Raw genomic sequence first — 24,798 nt, 5'->3', positions numbered from 1 at the left:
CTTATGCATGAGTAGAGAAGAAGGAGAACAAGCTCCAGTATATTTTTGTAATATATTTGTTTATTCATATAGCCGTTGGGCAAAGCACTTATAATTTGGAAAATGATCCTCACTGGATCCCTTTTCTGGAATCCTGGGATTCGAAGGATCCTGTAATCATGTCCGTTTATGGTATATTATGCGGTTAGTTTTCGTTAGGTACTATTTATATTTAATTTAAAATTTTAAATAATTTATGACCGTACGATGTACGATGAACGGAAATAATTACGAGATCCCCAGAACATTTTCTTTATAATTTGGTCCATTTATAACATCATAGAGCCCACTGCCAGTAATCCCTTACTTAATTAATAACCAATACTATGATTAAGATAATCACGATTATAACATTAAGGCAATGGAGATGGTAACCCAACAGACAGACGAGAGCAACCGTTGCTCTTCACCACTTTTGCACTCCAACCGCCACCGCCACCGCCACCGCCACCCTTGGGAAATTCACCATTACCCACCAAATCTCTGTTCGACGTTCCGATAAAAATTACAAAATAAATATTACAAATGGTGAAATCAACACCATCATTCCATGAAATTAGAAAGGAAGAAAAGACTCGGAAAAATCCCCGAAGATTAGTGGAAAAACTAAAAAGGATGAAGAACGAGAGTTGATCGCCGTGCGGGAAAAAAAAGTGAAGATGTGAAAATTGGGACCCAGCTACACTATATATGAGAAATGATGCGATGCGACCCGGCATCATCTTTCAGAAATAACGTGACCCATCAACGAAAATTGAAGAAAAAATGCAGAGATGAAGGAAGAAGATAAAGAAAACAAAGTGGCTGGCAGACAATGAGAGGAAAAATGAGTTGGGAGGTCGTTGGATTTGAAATCCTAGAGGGTGAGGTGAGATTCTATTTGGATGGACTCTAACAGTGTTGATCAAAATCTCAAGTAACTACACTAAGATTTTAAAGTCTTTTAAAAAAATTTTGTTTACTACGTTAGGATTTGCATGGATTCAAAAAATCCTTTAGTAGGCTACATTAGGATCTCTCAAATCCGAGTTTGACTACAGATTCCTAAAACAAGGTAGATGCTCCATTGATTCTTCATGTTCCTGACAGAGAGGACTTATGGCGTGTGCAAGTAGATGCCTGCAAAAATACAACCTTGTAGGAAGGGTAGAAAAGAGAGTTGGGGACATGGTTATTAAAAGGTTTTATAGTTAAAATAGTCTCTAGGATTGGCATGATTCCTCACTTTGATCTCTGAGATTTAGAATCAATGTAAATGGTCCATGAGTTTGTCATTCATCAATTATTTTGGTTATTTCGTAAAAATATTCATTAAACAATGATCAAAATGATCAAAATACCCTCAATTTTTGTCAAATCATGTTGGTTCATTGTTTATTGGCTAAATTGGATTAATGTTCCCCGTGGTAATAGGTTAATAGGAAGATAATCCTCATGGTGAAAAAATTCGGATTTAAACCCTCGTAGTGAAGTTTCATTAGGATTTAAGTCCAAAATTAACATTTCCGTTAGAATTTTCAATTTTAAGAGCTACTTTTCCTCTCTCTATTTTTTTTTTCCAAGATATTTTTGTCACCACCATCATCAACTCCAACCCCAAAATTTCAAACCTTTTTCTTTTCCTACATTTCTTCTAATCCCAGATTTTGTTTCTCATAAATATTCATATCCTTTTCTTGGTTTTCGTTTTTTTAAATTTTGCCCTTCTCTCACCTATGTATTATCTTCTCTTACCCTTCTTTTCCCCTCCTTCTTCTTCTCGTGTTCGTCAATTCGACTGGTTATTGTTGTTCGTCGTCTATGGATAAATCTGCAATCTTGTTGTATATCGCTGCCTTGGCAACTTCGCTACGATTAGTTTCTTTGTCTTCTGTTCTATGCCCTCATGACTCCGATTTCTTAATTTCTTTTATTTTGGAGCTGAAAATGATTAGTTAATTAACTCATATGCTCCATAACTATAGCTATGACTCTATGATTTGGGTGCTGGGATGAAGATAAATATCCATTGGTTTGCTCCAGGCCGAAGGTCTGGAGAAAAAATGAGAAAGAGATGGGATGCAAAGAACCAGGTGGGGAGAGGCAGAATCAAAGAACCAAGGTGGAAATGTTAACGGCAGAATCAGTTAATTTTGGGTTTGAATCCTGAAACTTTACTCGGTGGGTTTAAATCCAATTTTTTTCAGCACGGGCGTTATCATCCGATTAACCTATCATCACAGGGACCATTAATCCAATTTAGCCTTGTTTATTAAATTGATGGCATCATTTTGGTCCTCATATAACATAATTTTTCACCGAATGACAAAAATAATTGATGGTGGTCAAACTCAAAGACCACTTCTATTGATTTCAAATCTTAAGGACCAAAATGAGGAATTATACAAATTTTAAAGATCATTTTAACTAAAAAAAATCATTTAGCGAGATGCCACGCGAGAAAGGAGTACGAGAGATTGAGTCCAATGGATTTGGATCCTCGTCGGATCCCCTCCCTGGGGATCCTAGGGATCAACGCATGTGAACTGTTGATCAAAAATCGTGCGACTACAATTAAATATTTTTTATATTTTTAAAAGTAAAGTAACCTCGTTTTGCATGAAAAATATATTAAAAAAAAGAGAAAAAAATTGTGGCCGTATGATTTTTGATCAACGATACACGTGCATTGATCCTAAGAACCCTAGGGAGGGGATCAGACGAGGATCCAAATCCGAGTCCAATCTCCATGGTAGCAGTATCCACTTCAATCAAAGAAGTCAGTAGATTAGGAATTGCCCCGAAAATCACCTGTAATGGCCGAAGGCAGTTGCTTTCCGGGATAGGCAACCAATTATCTTCCCAGAACTTGAGCAACTAAACAACAATTTACATCCTAGTAAAAAAAAAGCACTTGAGCAGTAGTGCCAACTTTTTGAATCTATAGTTTTTGTATGGAAAACGCGTGGTCGTTGTCACCAAATAACAAATAAAGTATCATACAGATTTCGACCATACATGAAATGTGTGAAATAGTTAGCACAGAAGTTCCAAGGGAAAGCAATTACAATGTACAAATTACAAACTTCTTTCTCAATAACTAAGTAGGCAGAACCTGAGGCTCAAGGGGTGATGAGCCGTCATCCTCGGACCCAACCAGCGGTGTCTCCACTGTTTTCTCATCATTTTTCTCTTCGAAACCTTCCTTAAATCTATCATAGTTGGTCACTTCAGCCGGTTTATATGGTCTTTCCCCCAACACCTTGAGCAGGTCATCTTGGTGAAGAACTTCCTTTTCAAGCAACAATTCTGCAATTTGAGCTATTTGCTCTTTATGTTCCTCTACGAGTTCAACTGTGCGTGCATACGCCTTACCCACCCATTCGCGCACTTCACCATCAATAAGGGCTCCAGTTTTGCTGCTGTAGGGCTTTGACATCTCAAATGAATCTTCCCTTTGAGGGAAAGAAAGGAGACCCACCTTGTCACTGAAACCATAGACTGCAACTTGGGCGTAGGTCATCTTTGTCACTTTCTCCAGATCATTTTGGGCCCCCGTCGAGATTTTCCCCAACATAACCTGCACCCCAGAACATGTTTACCAACAATATCATTAGATGACTAATGAAGTTCCGAGGAACTTGAGAATGACGATATAATAAAAGTCTTCCAAATATACGACTAATGAAGTTTCATGGATACCTGTTCAGCTGCTCTACCACCGAGGGTCATGCAGGTCATATCAAAAAGCTGCTCCTTGGTCATGAGGAGGTTTTCATTTGGAACATACTGCGCAAACCCAAGTGCTGCAGTACCTCGAGGAACAATGGTCACTTTCAACAATGGTTCTGCATGTTCTAAGAACCATCCGGTAACAGCATGCCCTGCCTCATGGTAGGCAACGGTACGGCGCTCGAGCTTGCTTATAACCTGTTTGACAAGCAAAAGGATGTCAAAATTCCAATTATACAGAACAAATACAAAGAAACACACTAAAGGTTAAAAGTCAAAGCATTCTCTTTGAAGACATAATAACCCTTTTAGCTACCTTAAAGTTTGACCTGGACCTTTATTAACACTACTGAAACCTGCATAATGGAAGGTAAAATGGGATTTACTAGGTCCAGATCAATGGAAATAAACTGTTCTAACTCAACATAAGGGCCACATATAGCCGCACAAGATCCAAACCCAATACTATAGTTTAGGAAGATGGAAAACAAGAGTTTGCCTTCTAAGTATTTTCCTCTTCCAAGGTATGCTATGATTATCTCCAAATGTTCCATCAAATCTCTAGCTAAAGTGCACATCACAAATTCCATCATAGAAATGACCGGAGTCCTAATTAGGGAGGACACAATGCTGTACCGGCCCATGTTAGGCAGCATTGCTCTTTCATTTTTGGACAATGTGGAGAGGAGAAGAGAGGGGAGGGAATGGTTATTTACTAAGAATGAAACATAGTTATCATATGCCATAAAACTAAAGGAACAAGCCAAAAATGACTTACCTTGTTCTTCTTCTCCAAACCACCAATAATTCTGTCTATAGCCGCCTCAAAATGCTGCATTGTGACCAGTGCACTCTCATTTCTTGCAGCAATTAGAGCACCTTCATTGCAAACATTTGCAATGTCTGCCCCAGCAAACCCTGGAGTTAGGGCTGCAAGCCTTTGAGAATAATATGATGGTTCATGATCAAGTTTGATCTTTTTCAAGTATATCTGAAATATTTGGTCACGACCTTTAATATCAGGTTTATCAATAGAGATTTGGCGATCAAATCGACCAGGCCTTAATAAGGCTTTGTCCAAAATATCAGGCCTATTGGTGCCAGCAAGAACAACTACTCCAGCAGTTGTTCCAAAGCCATCCATTTCTACCAACAACTGATTTAGAGTACTCTCACGCTCATCATTGGAACCTGACAAGCCCCCTCGCCCCCTTGCTCGACCAATTGCATCAATCTCATCAATAAATATTATACTAGGAGCACATTGCCTTGCTTCCTGAAACAAGTTTCTGACTCTTGACGGTCCAACACCAACGAACATCTCCATGAAGTCTGATCCAGCCATAGATAGAAATGGAACACCAGATTCCCCTGCAGTTGCTTTTGCTAGAAGGGTCTTTCCAGTGCCTGGAGGGCCTACCAATAGAGCTCCTTTGGGAATTTTGGCTCCCAAATCCTCATATTTCTTAGGATTCTTGAGAAAGTGCACAAATTCCATGATTTCCTGCTTTGCTTCATCGCAACCAGCAACATCTTTAAAATAGATCTGTACCAATTAAAATATCAGGTACTGCTGAAAACCTGCAACAGAGTGCTTAAGAAAATATATTACAACAGATTAATGACAAGAAAACACTACAGAAACAAAAAGGCAACCTTGTTCTTTGTATTTTTATCTACTTTTGTAACTTGGGCTTTTCCTATATTGAAGATTCCACGGCCACTTCGTCCGCCAGAACCACCAATACCTAGTCCACCCTGCATTCTCCGCCCCATAAACAAGAGGGATCCCAAAAGCAGTAGTGTTGGTGCAAATCTCATCAATTCTTGGTACCAAACCATCTCAGAGACATATGTAACAGGAACAAAATCATGACTGTCTATTCCCAACGCTTCTTGGGCATCCTCCAACTTCTCCTCAAAAGATTCAACACTTCCAATATTGAAATAGTATTTGTACTGGCCCCCATTTGCACGAGCAGGGGTACCAGGTCCTTGGACAACTTCCTCACTTGTCTGACCGCGTGGCGAGCTACGCACATACACTTTTGCAACTGATTTATTAGAGACAACTATATGATCCACTAAGCCTGGTTCCAGAAGTTTGTTTTTAAACTCTTGGAAACTTATCTGCAAAGAACAAAATTGAATAGCATGTGAGTAGAGCACTTTCTGGTATAGGAAATTTACCATAAACATAAAAGCGATTACAAACAGGTATCAAAATTTTCACCATATTCGTACACTGATAAACTCAATGAATTAACTGATATGGAAGTGAACAGGCATTTTCTCAGTAATTAGAGTCACAAAACACGTAGGTTGAATCTAGCTCAAGACCAACTTCAACTCAATCTTAAAGATAAAGGGCAGTTTTTTCATGGTAAAGCTAGTCTGAATCAAAATGGGCCAAACTTCTGTGATTTTAAACAATTATTTTATGGAAGATGTTAAACAACGAAACTAATTTCCCAATTCTCTGCTCGCATGTAGGGGATCCAATGTGGAAATAGTTGGACTCTGAAACATTTTCCTTAGAGTCGACTCCGCTTTATATCACAACAAAATGTCGTACCCAGTGCACAAGGCTCCCGCTTTACGCAGGGTCTGGGAGAGGTGAATGTCGGCTAGCCTTACCCCCATTTATGGAGAGGCTGCTCCCAAGGCTCGAACCCGAGACCTACCGCTCATGGGCGAAGGCACTTGCCATCGCACCAAGTGCGACCTCTGCTTTATATCACAACGGAACAAGAAATTATACAATATGGGCCTGTAGTTGCATAAACACCATTCAGAAAACCTAAAATGGAAAAACATATATAGCAAGAGAATTGAAAAAAAGAGATCACATATTTGTGTGCACACTAACCTGTTGCTGATCAGGAGTACCAAAGGAGAAGGAGGAAAGAAATAGCCCAATGACCAATAGCGGGGTAATTAAATTTTGAAACTGCCTCAAGAAAGTTTCCTGAAAACTCCCCTGATCATCTGCCTTTGATTCATCTGAAATTGAAAAAATATTAAAGCATATTCCTAAAAGTATGGGTGATGAAAGAGCAATCATCTTGGAAAGGGAGAGAGAAAAAATAGTGAGGAAGAGAACTAGAGAAAGGAGAAAATGTTGCAGTATCAAATACTGAACACTGAACAGCTTTCAATCACGCAAGCCTTCAATATCAAATACTAACACAGAACCTCGACTTTTAAATTTGCCACCATTTTCTATCAGACCCAGATGAGTCACAGATGATCAAGTTTACAGACAGAATATTGTAGCCATTTATCAGTGTCAGTCACAAACACCTACCAAATAAAATGTCCACTTTACGATGAAATACGTCTTGTTTTTCAGGTATCCTAAGCCTAGGTAGGGAACAGCAAGAGTCGAACTTTAACTGTGAGTGTGGGGTAAGTGCTTTACAACTAGAACCATGTGTCTCCACAAAAATACTTACTGTAACCGGCAAATAAAATGTCACAGGGGTGTCACTTCGAACTCCAATGCTTCAAAAACACATTATCTTTTTTCCTGACAACATTAGTTAAGTAGCCAAAACTCCAAAACATCTGAGCACCCACGAGACTCTGATAACGTAAAAACACTAATCTAACTTAATTAAAACAAACAAAAAAATCCAACATTTTTCCACTTCTACGATAAACATTCAATTCAAACAATAATAACAGTGAAAATGCATTGAAAATAAGCCTGGTTGCAGCTGAAGGACAGAAACTTAACCTTTTGATTCCGATTTCTGCTCATCTCCTTTCGGAATTTCCTTCTTTTCCTTGGGATAGAAGTTCTCATAATCTGCAACACAAGCACATACTCAATCAAACCACAATCTTTCTCCACAAATCACAGCAATAATTACATTCATTTAGCCGAAAAACAAATAACTAATAATCCAACAAATAAAAAATGCAAATTGCTTACTCTTTTTCTTTGGGGTTTCACTCGAAAAGTGTCGGCTAAGTTTAGGGTTTGCAAGAATGCAACTGAAATCCGAAACGCAGGCCTTGTGGGCCCCTATTGACGCAGCAAAATACGACCTCAAAAACCCTAATTCCCCATCGACCGGACCCAGATACGAACCAAAACGCGGAACTCCAGAAATGCCTCCATTCCCAATCAGACCCGCCGATCGCCCACTTCCAAGCAACAAATTCTAACACCAAAACAAACACCCATAAATTTAAACCAAAATTATATTAAAAAATCCAACAAAAAAAGAGAGAAATTGGGGAGCTTACCCTGGCGCGAGAAGATCGAGAAACGGAGCGACCAATCCGAGAAAAAATCATAACTTTGATGTCTCAGGCGGAGAGGGAGACTGAAATTTTGCTTCTGAGAATCGTTGAGAATCAATGGAAACTTACTTCTCGATCTGATTCGATGAACCCATTTGGAAAAATCCGATTATTTTTTTGTTTTCGAATTGTTAAATTATTTTGTGCGTATTTTCAGCTGTGTGTGTTTGGGAATTGGGGGCGGGGGAGAGAGAGACAAACAAAAGGAAGTGTTTGGTTGTGGAGATATTTTCATTAAAAAATGGGTGTAATGTCCATACACTCTATTTTACTTTTCACATATCTTTTTAATTTTTAACCGTCGAATCGGATGAATTGAAAAAGATCAACGGACATAAATTATTAAGGGGTGTGTGAGAAGTAAAATGGGATGTGTGGATAGCACACTCTTTAAAAAATACTAGCATATGGGCACATACAGTGTGTGTGAGAATTTTTTTTTTTTTTTGTTTTTAAAATATAAAGAAAGGAGAAGAGAGTGATAGAGAAGGTGGGAGCGAGAAGTTTTTATTTTTTAATTTTTTAATTAGAGATATGTTAAAATTACATGTAGTGAGGTTTTGAAGAAAAAAAAGCAAATAAGTAGAGATGTATAGATATTTCAACTTTTTCTGACTGCCATCCTATGATTGGTAGCTTCGACGTGGCAGTCTATTATTTTAGATTGAGAAGATTTACAAAAGTATTTCAATCTTTTCTGCCTACCATCGTATGATTAACCAATGTTAAAAATTGAATCAAATAAAAAATATACCGTATTAACTACGATTCTATAATTTATTTTCAATCACTAAGCCATCTCGTTATGTGGGTTGTGGAGATATTTGGTGGTCAGAGGGGTGTTACGTGGTTTATATTTATTGAAACTAAGGCTTGGCAAACAAGACAAGACGACATGCACGCCACAGAGTTTGGCTTTTGGCTGTTGAAAATAAAGTGATTTGACGGAACCTTTAACGAACTTGGAACCTAATTTGAAAGGAAAATTAACAAAAAAGTTCAAAAAAAAAAGAAAATTTAGTTTTAATGAAAAATGATAAATAAAGGTGTAGTAAATAATATAAAAAAAAGGTAAAAATATGGTTTTTTGTTAAAATTGAATAATACTATAAGTTTTTCGTTAAAATTCCTTTTAAATAATTAAGTGCTAGTTTGGGATTTGTGTGTTAAAAAAAAAATTTGTATGTTACTAACTTAAGAATAATCAATTGCAAAATAAAGTAGTTGAGCGTTTGATAAACAGTATTTTTAAAAGTATTGCCAGTATAAAAAGTGATGTAAAAGCATTTAGTAAACTTTAATGTACAAAAATAATATAATTATATGTAGTGACAAAAATGAACATGATAGTTTGGATGATGACGACGATAACAATGGCAAGGGCAATGATTGTGATTATGGTGGTGTCAATAAAGGAGTCTGGGGGTCTGGTTGCAGAGGTAACAATGGTGGTAGGGCGTCGACAACGGTGATGGTGACAGTGGCGGCAAGGATGGTAGTGGCAGTGGTGGTTGTGGTAATGGCAATAACAGTGTAAGAGGTTAAGGTTTGTTGTGATAGGTGGTCGTGGTCACTTTGTTTTTCAACAATAAAATGTGTTTGGAAGGATAAATAATGTGATTTTAAAAAAAATTAATAAGAGTATTAAAGGAATTAAACATATTCATTAAAGGCTTAACTCCATTTTTTATTAAAACAACTTTTAAAAGCAACATACATCGTACTTTAAAAGCCGCTATCTTGAAGTTATTGCTTTTAAAATAAACGGAATATTGTATTTTTACCAGCCACTTTTTTAATGCTTACTCTAAGTGAAACAACATTTGGTAAAAAAAATAAACAATATCAAATTGGGCTTAAGTGATAAAATTTAAGTTTTATTGAGTTAAGTTAGATCGAGTTTGAGTTTCATAAGGTGTTTACCGCAAATAAGCTTTAATTTTATTGGTCTCATATTTTTAAGTCTTAAGTTGAATGTAGAATGGTAACAATGTCAATTTGCGATGCAATTGGCTTTAGAGCATGTTAGATAAATTTTTAATCACACGTGGGATTGTTAGAAATATGGCCTAAAAGTCAATCATATAATGAAATTTGACGGATAATTCACACGATTGATCTAATCAAAAGAAAAGATTTGTGCTAAAGATAGTTTAATTATAGTTATGTAACTAAATAGTGAATTCCAAGGATAAGAAATATGAGAAGAAGCAATCTAAAGAACTTGGATTCAAGAAAATCAATATACGAGTACTTACAAAAGAAAAGATTGAAAAGGGTAATAAATAAATGAGTGAAACAAAAGTAAGATAGTGTTGTTTTGACAAAATTAGATATGACCAAATTGAGCACAAAATTTAAAGAATTTTAAGGAAAAGATGACATTCATATGCGGAGCAAAATATGTAAGACGACATTGATTAATCTTGAACGATAATGATCAAAATGATGACAAGAAGAAGTATAAGCTTGGGCCATAAATTAGTGAAAAAAGGTTATGGGCCAGTGCAAACGCAATCTAGGCCCAATAAATCTTTAAATTAATTTCATAGGATAAGACCCTTACGGCTCCATCTTGTACGCAATGTTTCAATGAAACACAGAAGAATGACAGAAGCCCTAATTTTCCCATGTCTGTCTCTTTGGATACTCTCTTGACTAAATTTGGTTTGGATTAGCCAAATTGTGCATCCTCACCCAACCATGGAAGCCAAGTCAATGTTGCTTCACTCCAAAACAATCCCTTTCTGTTCCACCTTCACAGACAGACCCAATTTCTCTTTCAGGCATTTCAGCAAACACCTTCCGTGCAATCCAATAAACCACAGCTCTACCTTCCGCCATAGCCTTAAACCCCTCAAAACCCCAGCAAGTTTATGTCTTTCACAAAACCCATCATTCTTATCATCCCCAACAAGAACAAGAAGAAGCACCCATTTGTTAGCTCCACTCAAATGCTCATTTTCCAGCACCTCAAGCCACCCAGAATCTCAAACTCCATTGCTGAAGCTTTTCAATAACCTCTCATTTGATTCGTTGAAAACTACCCTTTTGAAATTAACCCCATTTGATGTGATTAAGTGGTCCGGGATTTTGTCAATTGCAATTGCAGCCACAAGGGGGACTCTGAATTTGCTATTGAGCCCTTTTTTCTGGATGTACTTCAGCTGGACTTGGATGTTTTGGCCTTGGTTTCTGGCTGTATCAGTTGCGGTTTACGGGTTATACTGCTTTAGGAAGCATTTGCGCGGTGAAGCAAATGTGTTTGAGCAGCTTGCGATTGTTACCTCAGTGTTTTCTTGGCTCACACTTGTGCCACCTGCCCATTTCAATGGCTTCCTTGAAGGTTGGCCTTATGTATTCTTCTTTGTGTACCATTATTTCTTTTTCTTCAATGTTAGTGTGAGGAAACGGTTATATGGGGATTACTATGCCCGCCCACATGATCCCAAGTGGGATGTGAGCCCACCGAAATGGTTGCGCCTTTTGTTCTGTGTTGGGGTCATGGCTGGTCACTGGCTGGCTGCTTTTGAAGGACCCGAGCTTCATCGCATTCCTGGCAAGTGGAGCAATGTTCCTATTTGGATTTTGATATTGGTGACTCTGCTAATGCAGTATAACTCAACATTGTATCTTGCAAAGTATTCAGAAAAGGTTGTGGTGCCAACTGCTGTTGTGCAGTTTGGGCCTTACCGGTGGGTGCGTCATCCAATATATGCTTCTACAATGCTTCTGTTTGCCACATATTTCATTGCGCTTCGGGCACCTTTGAGCTTGCTATTCATTGTAGCGGTTTGTTCGTTGTACTATGATCAGAAGGCCAAAATGGAGGAGGCCTTGATGGTTGAGACTTTTGGGGAGAGGTATACGGATTATGCAAGTAAAGTTAGGTACAAGTTCATTCCTTTTATCTATTAGTTGTTCACAAGGTATGCAGTTATTAATTTTGTATTGTGGAGGATATAATGTATTGTACTAAGTACTTGAGTTTTGAAATCAATATGAGAATGTTAGATTACATAGCCAAGTTGAGCATTTATATTTGCTGATTAGGTTATCTTTCATGTTGGTTTTTTTGAGGTCCCTTTTTATTTTACTTGTTACATTTGTTTTATGTCTTCTCTTGGAAAAAAAAAGTGTTAATTATTTTCCCCATGGGATAGTGAACATGGAATTATGGATTAATACAGACCCAAACCTGAATGGTAAAACGTTTGAGTCAATCTGAGTTCCTTGAGTCATGTACCGAGGCGTTAAGGGAGCTTGGGAGCAAGTACCAGACCAGAGAAGTATCTAATATTCCAAATAAAGGTGTGAGAACAAATATGATAGGTTCACATTTGACAGGTAGTTTCATTGAGAAAAAGTGTGATTGGTTATCCTACATGGAACTGAAAATAGAATTGTTGATTATTATATGCATATGCATCGATAGACTCGCAACCTAAAAAGTTTTAGCTTTTAGGTCAAGTTGAGTTCCACATGTATGATAAGAATATTTGGATCTTGACCCCAATTTCTCCAAATCCTAGCGCCTTGTGTTCACTTGTCTGAGTGGTTTTTTCTATATAGGCTTTAATAGTGAGGTTTGGTTTCACCATGATTTGTTGGAACACCATGCATGCTAGGATATATAAAGCAGCGCTCTTTGTTCTCTAGTCTTTGTTAATCGCAAGTTATTCGTTGTTATTCGTAAAGATCACTTGATTGAAGTTTTCACATTTACTTTTAGATGACTTCATGTAAGTATACAAGATTTGTGTGTGCTGAAGTAATGATATAGAGATACGATCAACAAGGTGTTACAAACTTCGATCACTTTGCTCAGTCTAAATCCTGGTTTTGGCATTCTCCATCAAGCACATTGGCATGATTTGACCGCAATGAGTCATGCTGTATTCAGATGGCCTGGGGATAATCTATCCTGAGTTGGTCTTGGGCTTGTTGCTGACCCAACTGAAACTGGTAGTTGATGTTACAAGTCAAAGTTAATGACTGATAAAAGCTCTAAAGTTATGTTACCACTTTAGTTAATTGAAAGTTGCAGATAACGCTTCCTGAAAAGTTTAGTTCAGATGAAGTTGAAACTAATCTGAGCATTTTGCAAGAGCGTTAAAAATGTACCAAGCTGAAGAAGTATGTTAAACTAATGGTCATTATAAGTGAATAATAAGTGAAAACTACAAAAAAATCATTAGCAGGTGGGCACATAAAGAAAGGTTGTCGCGAAAATTAATTTGAAGGTTAATTCAGTTTTAACGTGCATGAGAGAAGGCCAACTATGCTCTTGAGATACTTCCTTTTTCCGGGTTTAAGCCATAACTCTAAGAAAGAAAGCATTTAGATTCTGGGTAGATTAAGTCTGACTCAATCATGTGTTTCGTTTGTTTATTCTTTTTTTACCTGGTGTTACTTTTTCTATTTGTATGTTTCAGTAATGGAATCAAGAATATCTGTCAATGCTTTTTGTTTCTGTGATGAGGCATATGAACTTACCGAGTTTTGTATCAGTATTTTGTTATCCCTAAACCACAACCTTGTTAATTAAGTGGGTTTGCTGCTTTGTTTGAGATGCATGTAACTAGCTGGTCTCTTGATCTTGACACATCCTCATTTTCTTGCTTAAATCGGCATGTTTCATTCCTTCCAAATGTTGTATACTTGCTAGTATAATTAGATAAGCATAGCAAGAATGTTATCTTAGATCGAAGTGAAGCATTATCCTCATTTTCTTGTTTGAATCGGCATGTTTCATTCCTTCCAAATGTTGTATACTTGCTAGTATAATTAGATAAGCATAGCAAGAATTTTATCTTAGATCGAAGTGAAGCATTATCCTCATTTTCTTGCTTGAATCGGCATGTATCATTCCTTCCAAATGTTGTATACTTGCTAGTATAATTAGATAAACATAGCAAGAATGTTATCTTAGATCGAAGTGAAGCATTATCTGTTGCTCTTTTTACATGGAATGTCTGTGTTTCCAAGGAATAGTAAACTATTTGAAGAATTTTACATTAGTATTTCATTAGATCAAGAGTTGCTGAACTTTAGGAGCATTATCCTGCTATAAACTAGAAAACCCCAACCTCTCCAGGAGGCATTAACAACGTGTGGCCTTGCTTTCTGGAAGCGCACGTACACAAGCCAATTTTGTAGCATTCCCTCTGGTGCATCGAACTTAGAATGTTTGACAAGGTCTATTTACTGGCACCGTGAAACTCCGCCTCATAAACATGAGGGTCACCTCATCAGATGTGAGATCTATCAACTTATATTTGATTTACACCACAGATTTTCTCAGGAGCACAGGGAAACTGCCGAGTGTCTAGCATTTTATCTCTTTGAAAAATTAGTAGGGTCTTTTTCTTCATCAGCGGTCAAACAGATCACTATCGTTTATGTCTTTTCTGTTTTTAACAATTTCATGCACTTGAGAACAAAGATTGTTTGGACATTTTCAAACTCACATGTTTTTCGTCTACGATGTCCAGTTTCCTCCTTTCATTCTTCCACTGTTTTTTCTTCATGTAAGTGTATGTATGTGGGGGCCCGTTAGCACGAGTAAAGTTTGCTCGTGTTTCATGTTGTGAATTTTACTTGTGCCATTTCCTTATCCAATTAGATTAAGAACCTGTTTCCACCCTCCCAAGCTGTATGTGATCGGGGAGTTTGTTTCTCGTGTTACACCTCCGATTTTGCTTGTTATTTATCGCATCAGTTCTGGTTTTCGACCATGGTTTCAGAAACTTAAGACAATTTCATGGTTAGGATATGGAAACAAAACTCACTCAGTTTTGTTCATACTTTTAATGTCGTGTACCAAATTAGGATCTGCCCGTTGTGTTCGTATGTTAGATATATTTTCTGTCGGAAATCGACATTCTGTGGCCTGCGTACAAGCTTTGCCTTTGCAAAACTTAAGTGAATGGCTGATGCAGTCATAAAATATCCCATTATATGCGTGCATTAAACATCTTTGATCGTAGGAAGTGTGTTGTTCGCTTGTCCTCTTCATGTTTTGGGGTGATTTTATTTCTTTTAAACTTTATGGAGGGATTTTATGAGATAAAAGCATCTCCAGCAACGCTAGTTAAATTTGACGTCAAATGACACAAAAGTTATTTACAAGTAATACAAAAGTTAAATACAACTAACCAACTTAACGATACCACTCCAACAATGTTCTCTAATTAAAATTACCAACACCATTGTCACTGTCACTGTTCCATCACCACCACCATCACCACCTTCCTATTAGCGTCGTTGTCATTGCTCCACCACCACCTTCCTATTAGCATTGTTGTCATTGCCACACAACTACGTGTCAAAACTACTCACCACTCCCACCGGTGCCATCACATTCATTGCCACTATTACTACCGCTCAAGGTATAAAATATCGATGATATCGGAAATATCGGTAGTCCAAAAACACGGAAATTTCGATGAAAATATTGGGATATTATCGATATCGATAAAAATTGAATAAAAACCACGGAAAATGTAAGAAAAACTTGGAAATTTTTATTGAAACTTTGCAGGATGTTTATTTAGTCAATTATCTATTAGTTTATCACAAAAAATTGGAAGAAAATGTATTGCATGATAGATATAACTAATTTAAGTTGATTATATAGCGAGCTGTCAAACATTGTGAGTGTATAAAATATGTAGTAATTAATGAAATAAGTTTAAACACACCATAATCATTTATATATAATGAATTAGTATAATATTTTACACTTTATACATTGCATGGTAAGATACATGAGTGACTTAGCAAGGTCTAAAATATCGATGATATCGGAAATATCGGTAGTCCAAAAAAATATTGGTAGTCCAAAAACACGAAAATTTCATTGAAAATATCGGGATATTATGGATATTTTAAACCATGCTACCGCTTAGTATCACCATCTTTATCGTTGGTCATCCGAACATACAAGTTAGAAATTGCACAACTGAATCTCAATGCTTGACGTGGAAATCAGTCGCAAGTTTAAACGGATTAAGAACCACCCACTTTTGTGGGGTGACTTTCGCTCGTGCGTAATTATCAGATCCAACACACCGCATTGTTCCATCGTCAACTAAATTGAATTTCATGTAAAAATTGAGAGACATCTTATTTAATGTCCCTAAACCTCAATAGTTATACCAATTGAACAAACATGACTAATTTGTTTTTGCATTGTCTTTATAGGTTAGTGAAAACTTCATCTGTCTCTAATTAAGTAAATAGATGTTTTTCTTGTAGTGCAGAAAAATGTTTTCTAAATATGATGTTTTAATCTTAAGTATATGTAATGGATAATGCTATGATAAGTCATCCACGCACTTTCACAGGGTGACTCACGATAGCCATGCTCATGTGTAAGCATCGGATCCAAAACATCGCATTGTTCCGTCGTCTACATGTATGGCATAACCTATTTGATGTGATCAATTTGGAGGGATTATTGGCCAAATTTGTATCTTTTTGGCACAAATTTATTGTGTGCACTCAAAAGGCTCAGCAAGCCAAGACAACTGGAATCATCAATTAAACATCCCTCTCAAGCTCTAGTTTTCTTTAAGTTATAACATTTTGGCTTTATATTTGATCAAGTTTCCTCCTCCCAGCACACCAGTAGTTCAACTGGAATTATTTAGTCTTCCACGTAGGCTTCAATGTTGTGTGCTGAGACACTGCCCGACGTGGAATTCTAGCGTGCACACCCTCCATATCCATGCACATTTTGTTAAATGTCCCACATCGGTGGAGATAAAGTTCCACAATGGGTTTAAATAGGATTACCCTATTCTAACTAATACCGAGGATTTTTGTGGTAAAACTCCACACCTTACGGATTTGACAGGTGGTAAAGTTGTGGATAATATCGATGTCGTTAGAGTAGGACGGGCCCGACAATCCAAAAATCCATGTACATTTGCACGCAGTTGGCTTGTGACAGTGTTAGGGTTAATAACACATGGGCCAGACCTCCAGCTTGGCCTAGTTGGCTTCAGATTCAGACCTCCAGCTTGGCCTAGTTGGCTTCAGATTCACAGGAAAAATCAATGATAACTGAAAGTTACTTCATCCACAATCCAAAACCACACACATCTGATCTTCCCTCTCATCCTTTTGTTATTCACACATTCAACAACATATCTTACTATCCATCTCCTTTGTTTTTCATCGAGAATTGCCGTCCATGAGAAATGTTGTGCCGCTAGACCAAATAATAATGCGCACATCTTAATTTGTGCTTTGAAAATTCTCATTTCACATTTCTATCACACATTTAGATTCACAGTTTGACATTGACAGATCATGATCTTATGCTAGCTAGCAAACCGGACAAATCCACGTACCCAAGTGAACTGAGGTAGAAGAAACATAGGATTCCCAATGACAGATTTGAAAAAGGAAAAAACATGGAATTAAAGTAAAAAAGGCTCAATGGGGTATGCTTGCTTCTGGCCCCATTGGAAAATATTGGATTGCCGTCAAGAACCCAGAAGCTTAGCTTGATTAAGTTGCCTTCTTGTTTCTTGGGACTACTTTTATTGGTAATCCCTGTTTGGGTACCGGGAAAGGGCCATACTGTATCCCGTCCTCATCTCCCGTCACCTGCCACCTGATCAATACCAATCATACAAAACTTAGCCAAAGCATTTTCTGTACCGTCAAATCATAGTTTGATATACATATGAAGAAACTTATGTTTCTAATCACTACGTTAGTAAATGTGTCATCGTAATAGGCATATGGCTATTTAGTTGGTAGCAATCACATCGCTAAATATCAGTGTTATTGTCAGCAACAACGTCAAACTCATTTGATTAGCCAAAGTACTGTAGCTTTGGATGCTAACAAAATCATGTGCCTAGCTAATCATATCTGCATGCATGTTCTTGTGAGATATTTGATGTGGACACACTTGAGCATGATGTTGTGGTGTAGAACATGCAGAACAGAGCTATGGTGGCCACCCGTGTCAACAGCTGGCACAACAATTGTATCATAGCCATTCCATCTAGACAGAGTACAGCTGGCAAATTGTATGACATGTTATGAAATCAAATTTTAATCAGCTTGAATATTAATGATTATTGGTGGAGTCAGCATTTTATGTGAGGATGGCCTTCCATATATGTTAGAGAGAAAAATTTGAACTTATAACATGGGCCATTGAAGTAATCATTACAAAATTGAAAAACCAATTAAATTTAATAGAGTGAATCAAAAGAATTGTACAGTACAACTAAGTGGCAGATAGAGAGGAGATAACCACTAAATTTTTTTCTAATATTTAAAGAAAATAAAAAGAAATATGGTTTAAATTGTTTGATAAAAAAAGGAGGGCAAAGAGGTGTGCAAATAATAGTTTATTAGGTTGAAAAAAAATTGATTATGTTGCTATGGGAATAAATTACCCCCACCCCTAAACTCACCGTTCAACTAAACCGCAAAAAGAAAACAACAAAACTATTAGAATAAAAAAAAACGATCACATCTCAACTTCTTCACAAGGATGCAGGTTTTGGGCCACCGGAGAATATCTTACACCGTAGTTAGCATGAGCCCGAAATCACTCTCATCCCTTAGTGGCTCCATCCCTGATTGGTGATATATCAAGTAAACTTTGTTTTGACATGTGGACCTGTGGTACGCCAATCTACAACGTAGAGGATACCCTCTGAGGCCTAGACTCCTCAAATGAGACCAGAGATTTATAAACGGAAATGGCAGATGTCTCACGATCTGTGAGATCTAATATCACTCAAGAGTGTCTCTATCCTAATAGTTGATTAGGGTTAGAGGAAGGTCCTACCTGTAACTGTATGATACAACTGATGGCTACGTACATCATAGTAGAGATCACTATTCAAATCTATTGGCTCATATGATTTCTGGAAAATAGCTAACTATTTATGAGTATGTACGGAGGGAGAAAGAGAGGAGAATGTTTCAACCCCTAATAGAAATGGGACGAGAAAGGATATGAAAGAGAGACGAGAGAAATGGAAGACTTGAGTTTCGACCGGCGATAAAGGGAGGAACTGCCGGAGGAGGAGAGTGCAAAGATGGACAGTTAAACACTTGGAAGAATCTAGTAAGAAGGCAAAGGTGGACGGTTAAACAGTAGGATGGGTCTAGTATAAATCGTACACGAATATTAGTAAGAAAGGCGGCTAAACGTAAATATTTGTTTAGTATTGATGTTATTGTTTTAATTTTTTAAAGTTTACTTCAATTTTAATTACTCAAATTTGAAAGAGAACTTGAAAAGATATGTAACTACCGAGAGAATGTTCATTATTTTCGTCATGTGAAAATTTTATTGATACTTGATTAGATTCATGTTTGTTTGTTTTTTTTTTTCTTCAAATGATAGTGTTAGTTTAATAAATTATGTATTGTTTGAAAGAGAAAAATTGATGAAAATCGAACTCACATCAAAATACACAAACTTAATTATTTTTCGTCGGTAAAACGCCACATCTACAAGGATCCATGTTACGGATCTCAGGGAAAAAAATTGAAAAGTTGGTAAGAGTTAAGTTATGTTTGACTAGTTAATGCTAGGTGCATGCATGCCACGTGTTGAAGTAAACATGCAAACTGAACGAATCTAGTTTGGGGTGGGCATATATCATATAGTAATGTTAGGAAAATTAAATTTTTAAACAAAATTTTAAAAATTAAAAGATATAGAAGTTTATAATTAGGTTATTACTTAAGGATTGATATACATACTGATTTCTATTGATGACCTATTATTTAATTTACAAATTTAAACTACAATTTAATCTTTCTAGCATATCATATATCATATATATGGTGACCAGATTTCTACTAAGAAACCCTAGTATAAAAAGTTAATGCCCGGCCACTCGCCCTCAGTGAAACTGAGGACCACTTCCACAGCCTAAGGAAGGACCATTGGATTGGACCACCAATCATCCCCCTTCCACTGCCCTCCAGGCTCTGGTCGACTAAGAGGGGACAAATCACTTTTACAATTAAAAGAAAACGAGAACAGTTTTTCGTTTTATTTAATCTTATAAATGTCATAATTAAAATTATTTTATTTAATCTTATAAACGTCATAATTAAAAATATTTTATTTAATCTTATAAATGTCATAATTAAAATTATTTTATTAACATTAGTAATACAAAACATTTAGGATACTAATAAAAAATTAGAAATGCTACGGAGACTCGTCCCAGAAGTTTAAAAGAAAGTTCAGAATGAAGAGCAGATAAAGCCGTGGATTTATCAAATGACGTTGATGAAGAATTTTTTAGTGTTTATAATTGTGTTTTTGGTTGTTGATGAATCTTAAAGTATCCCATGATGCGGTTTTCGGCACGGTGGCGATGCTAATGGGGTTTATGCCGAAGAGATGGTCCAGTAAAAACTGAACAGGACATGTGTCACTCTATATCATGAACAAATTTGTATATTTTATTTTCTATTTTTAGAAATGGGCCTTAACTGATATGGATTAAGGCATAAACTCCAGATGGCCAACGAGTCTGGGGGGAATCGCTTTTGGGGTGAGTCTCCGTAGCAATTGTCATCTCATTATTTTTCACAGATTTGTCACGTTATAAATATTGTTGGCAATGTTATTAGAAGATGTGCAGAGAGAGGCATAGAGAGAATTACCTGTAAGCAGTGGTGAGGTGATGGAGGAGGATGAGCATCTCAAGCTTGGCCAGCTCACTGCCTGGACAAGAATGCACGCCATTTCCAAACGGCATGAAAGTGTTTGGTCTTGGTGGAACCTGCACCATCACACAAATCACAAAAACCCAAAAACAGATAAATACATTAAAGCATCACTTCAACCAATAATCCACGACAATTTCTAACAATAACTTAACTGAATATTCTCAAATTTCGTTTACCACATATAGTTTTAGACTTCTAGCAAGTAAACAAGAATGAATACAAAATTGTGGATAGTTTCGATGAATATATGATATTTCTTTTCAACTCACTATATATGTTCTGCGTTCAAGTTGTAATAAAAAATAATGAATAAATATATATTCAAATTTTTAATTGCTAAGTGCCTACAAAAACAAAACAAAGTCACGTGACCTGAAACTTAGAAAGAGATATTCATGAGCCAGACCCAGATCCTTGTGAATAGAGAGGAAGATTCATATAAGAATGAAAAGGACATGACCAGGATAATCCTCCAGACATTGATAACCTTATGTTTCTGGCCAAAATAAGATAAAGTATAACAGTCTACTGCATGAGCATATGACCCACTTTTTGAATATTGCCCCAGAGACACAGCACTGGTCACACAGATGATGAAGAGATCCAAGGGATATTATAAATTCATTATCTTGAGATTATATAATTTATTTGTTTCTTTGGCTAAGGTTTTATTACCTCAAATCTTGAAGGGTCAAACTTTTCGGGCTGAGGGAAGAAATCATCACAGTGATGAATGCTTCTGAATAGAGGCAGCACCTTCCAACCTTTAGGGATAACATAACCCTCGAACTCCACGTCTTCCACTGCTTCTCTGAATGTGAAGGACAGTATACTTGCTGTTCTTAGAGTTTCTTGAATCACCTGATGAGATATTTCATTCATTTTCACACTCACTTGAATCATTCTGATAAAAACATATAATCGTAAACATACGTACTTATCTTATCAGAATGAGATTCTGGACTATTAATCATATTAATTTTTGTCAAAAAAAAAGGGTGTTCCAAATACACAATCTTGCAGCACAAGCATCTAGGTCAAAACATGAACATCCTAAGAGATTATTACTAGCATAAAGTTATTGTATTGTTGTAAGACTTGTCAACTTCAAAATCTAATTAATTGACAGTATGAAAATGGAATATATATTCCGTATAGAATTTTTCGAAATGATTATTTTACCCTGGTAGTTAAGGACATGCGCCTAGTATCATCCCACGTAAGCCCACGATTCTCATTGACTAATTGGCATCGAATTCCTTCTTGTTCTCTCTGAAACATCAAACTAGTCAATGTATATATACGTGTATATATTAATTAAAACGAAATATTGGTATTTTTTTTTTCTTTGGGAAGATTAACTAAGAAGAGAAAAATTACAGTAACAGCTTCTAGGAGATCGGCGTTGTCATGGAGATATTTAATGAGCCAAGTTAGGACACTTGCAGTGGTATCGTGAGCAGCAAAGATGACCCCAATGATATTGTCAGCAATTTGAGAATCACTAAGCTGCAAATTAAGCTTATTATTCTGGTCTGTTGCTCCCAGCATTACTCTCAACAAGCCACCACTATCTTCTTTAGGACTCTTCCTTCTCTCTAATTCTATCATTTTTTTCAATGTCTCATTGAGAAGCTTCCTTGCCTGTTCAACATTAGTTAGCAACTCCATACTCTATTTCTAGTATTACTAAGTAGACCATTCAAAGGAGTAATTCCTCAGCTGCAAATTAATAAAGTCTTGACATATATCATTAAAAATCTTAAAAAGAAAACTTTATTTATGCACGTCAAACTTTGATTTGGAAGAACTTAGTTCTTGCATGTAAATCAATATTTCTTGATACATGTGCATAAATAACGAGTTCAAATTTTTTGCATCCATTTTGTGTGTGGCATTTTCGTAACCTCTATCGTTTAATTAAATTCAACCTATTTTAACTTTATTGTTATAAATTTAACACGTGTCAATCAATAATAAAGATCGCAAAGAAACCACATACAAAATAAGTTCAGAAGATTTGATCTCATACATAACTCACCAAAAGTATAAAAAAAAAAAAAAAAAAAATTAACTGGGTCTTGACACATGCATATAACTCATTAAAAGTAAAATAATAATTTCTTTCACACGTGTCAGAAATCAATGAAGGTCAAATGTTTCGAGATAAATTAAGGGAAGCTTATGATGTATGTATTAAAGTTGAATGTGCAAGAAATTAAAAAAAAGCCAAATCTCCAATGATATTTGTTGAATTTGGAAAATTGGGTGGACCACAATAGAGACAATCACAACATATACATAAATACCTTCATGGCTTTGTGAAAGGAAGTTCCAGGTAGATCAAGAGGCATGGAATTGTAGCCTTTCTCAAGGCATTGATACAGATGTTTAATTCCTTCCATTTCAAAGTCCCTTTTGTTTCCGAAGGCTGAAATCATTGCCACATCAAAAGCATACTGACATGCCAAGCCAAGAAAAGCAACAAACTTTAAGATTCCAATGCTCAGAGACATGCAAAAAAGTCAAAAAAAAAAAAAAAAAGTCCATGAACTGACAGATATACCCTCTTCATCTCTTGCAAAGTGTTGATGGTGTTGTTCTTCCAAGTGGGGAGAAGATTGATAACAATTTGTTCAATCTCTGAGACCGACTCTTTTATTGCACAAGGCAAAAGGGAAGCCTGAACCATCTTCTTCAACCTTGAATGGTAGGCCCCTTGGTGGAAAAATATTGCTTCCGGTCCTATCATTCTCTCTTTGCTTCTTGGATAGGTCGGCTTGAACAGATGTGCCCGGCTCACAAGAACCACTCTTGCTGCTTCTGGGCTTGTAATCATCACACAAGGACACCCCAATACATGCGTCTTAAAAATATTTCCATACCTACAACAAGTCAATAAAAACAACCGTTCTGTGTCATCTCACTCTCATATTAACTCGTTATATATATATATATATATCTATATATTGGACTTGTGCTTAGCTAAGTTTTTTTCCCTATGCTTTCAAGTTCGAATCTACTCTTCTTAGTTTAGATTAATATAATATAAATTATCGCGTGTATAAGTAAAAAGTTATATATATATATACACACACACACATGTTGTATGCAAAAACTGTATATATACTCTGTAAGCGCTAGTGAATATGATACAACCAATTAAGAAACTTGTTTGGAGAAAAAGAAAAGAGAGAAAAACTAGCTACGATGAGGAGAATTCCAAAGACAACATGGGGTTCTTGTGATATGAGTTGTGTGTACCGTTTTTGCCTGGTAGAGAAGAAAGAATTTGGGTTTTCAGTATAAAGCTTGAGGGTCTCTCCTATGTAAGGCCAACCCATTGAGCCAGGGGGGAGGCGTTTGTGCTTGGGGTGGCGCCATTGGAGGACAAGGCCTAAGAGCAGCAGGACTGGAATCAGAAGAAGAACAAAATCAGAATGCAAAAAAGTTGATGAGGCAAAAAGTTGCATGGTGGTGGAAGTGGTGATGGGAGGGTTTGAGAGGTGGCGTTGGGTGGCTTGAACAAGTAGCTATGCTAGTGGTGAGTGAAAGAAAGGATGAATAAATGGAGTGGTGGATTGGTTTTTATAATAGTGGTATGGAGAAAGAGAGGTTTGTAGGTGGGAGGTGTTTGGGACAGGCGTCAGTAGTTTTATGGGAACACCTTGCTTTGGTCCCTTTTTCAATAGGGGTCATCCCCACCTTCCTTTACCCCCACCTCGTCCATCTACATCGATGGGACATTTACAAAAGAATAATAATAATATTACACTTACTACATATTTATATCATTATTTATCATTATTTGTATCATCTCTTTAATAAAAATAGGGTCCACTAATAATGTGGATCGCATCTCTATTAGAGAGATTTTGTTACAAAAATTTGACTAAAAATGTCTTATTGCTTAGTTGGTTAAGAACATTTATCTTTCTACCTGAGATTCCGTGTCCACATTCCCTTTCCATAGTTTAAAACAGATATTCTATCATCTGTTAAAAA

At 36.6% G+C, this 24,798-nt stretch overlaps 3 protein-coding genes across 3 annotated transcripts; 1 reads left to right on the top strand and 2 right to left on the bottom strand.

Annotated features, from left to right (window-relative positions):
• Window positions 1-2,965: 2,965 nt before the first annotated feature.
• LOC126616846 (ATP-dependent zinc metalloprotease FTSH 10, mitochondrial-like) lies at window positions 2,966-8,261 on the bottom strand. Its single transcript, XM_050284975.1, has 8 exons — window positions 8,005-8,261; window positions 7,688-7,919; window positions 7,490-7,561; window positions 6,620-6,753; window positions 5,407-5,880; window positions 4,529-5,296; window positions 3,721-3,948; window positions 2,966-3,598 (listed from the first exon to the last, which is right to left on the bottom strand). The coding sequence occupies exons 1-8, from the start codon at window positions 8,053-8,055 to the stop codon at window positions 3,119-3,121; spliced, it is 2,439 nt and encodes an 812-aa protein (XP_050140932.1). The 5' UTR covers window positions 8,056-8,261; the 3' UTR covers window positions 2,966-3,118.
• A 2,361-nt stretch (window positions 8,262-10,622) lies between these two features.
• Window positions 10,623-12,088, top strand: LOC126616845 (uncharacterized). Its single transcript, XM_050284973.1, has one exon. It carries the CDS (start codon window positions 10,765-10,767, stop codon window positions 11,977-11,979), a length of 1,215 nt encoding a protein of 404 aa, XP_050140930.1. The 5' UTR covers window positions 10,623-10,764; the 3' UTR covers window positions 11,980-12,088.
• A 5,203-nt stretch (window positions 12,089-17,291) lies between these two features.
• On the bottom strand, window positions 17,292-24,442 carry LOC126616844 (abscisic acid 8'-hydroxylase 2). The gene is made up of 8 exons (XM_050284972.1): window positions 24,058-24,442; window positions 23,360-23,678; window positions 23,103-23,252; window positions 22,174-22,437; window positions 21,976-22,065; window positions 21,469-21,654; window positions 20,728-20,846; window positions 17,292-17,686 (listed from the first exon to the last, which is right to left on the bottom strand). The coding sequence occupies exons 1-8, from the start codon at window positions 24,264-24,266 to the stop codon at window positions 17,581-17,583; spliced, it is 1,443 nt and encodes a 480-aa protein (XP_050140929.1). The 5' UTR covers window positions 24,267-24,442; the 3' UTR covers window positions 17,292-17,580.
• Between the last annotated feature and the right edge of the window lie 356 nt (window positions 24,443-24,798).

Source organism: Malus sylvestris, chromosome 3, assembly GCF_916048215.2.
Source record: "Malus sylvestris chromosome 3, drMalSylv7.2, whole genome shotgun sequence".
Lineage (NCBI taxonomy): Eukaryota > Viridiplantae > Streptophyta > Magnoliopsida > Rosales > Rosaceae > Malus > Malus sylvestris.
The sequence above is the reverse complement of the archived record's forward strand: the minus strand, read 5'-3'. Positions and strand labels throughout refer to the sequence as shown.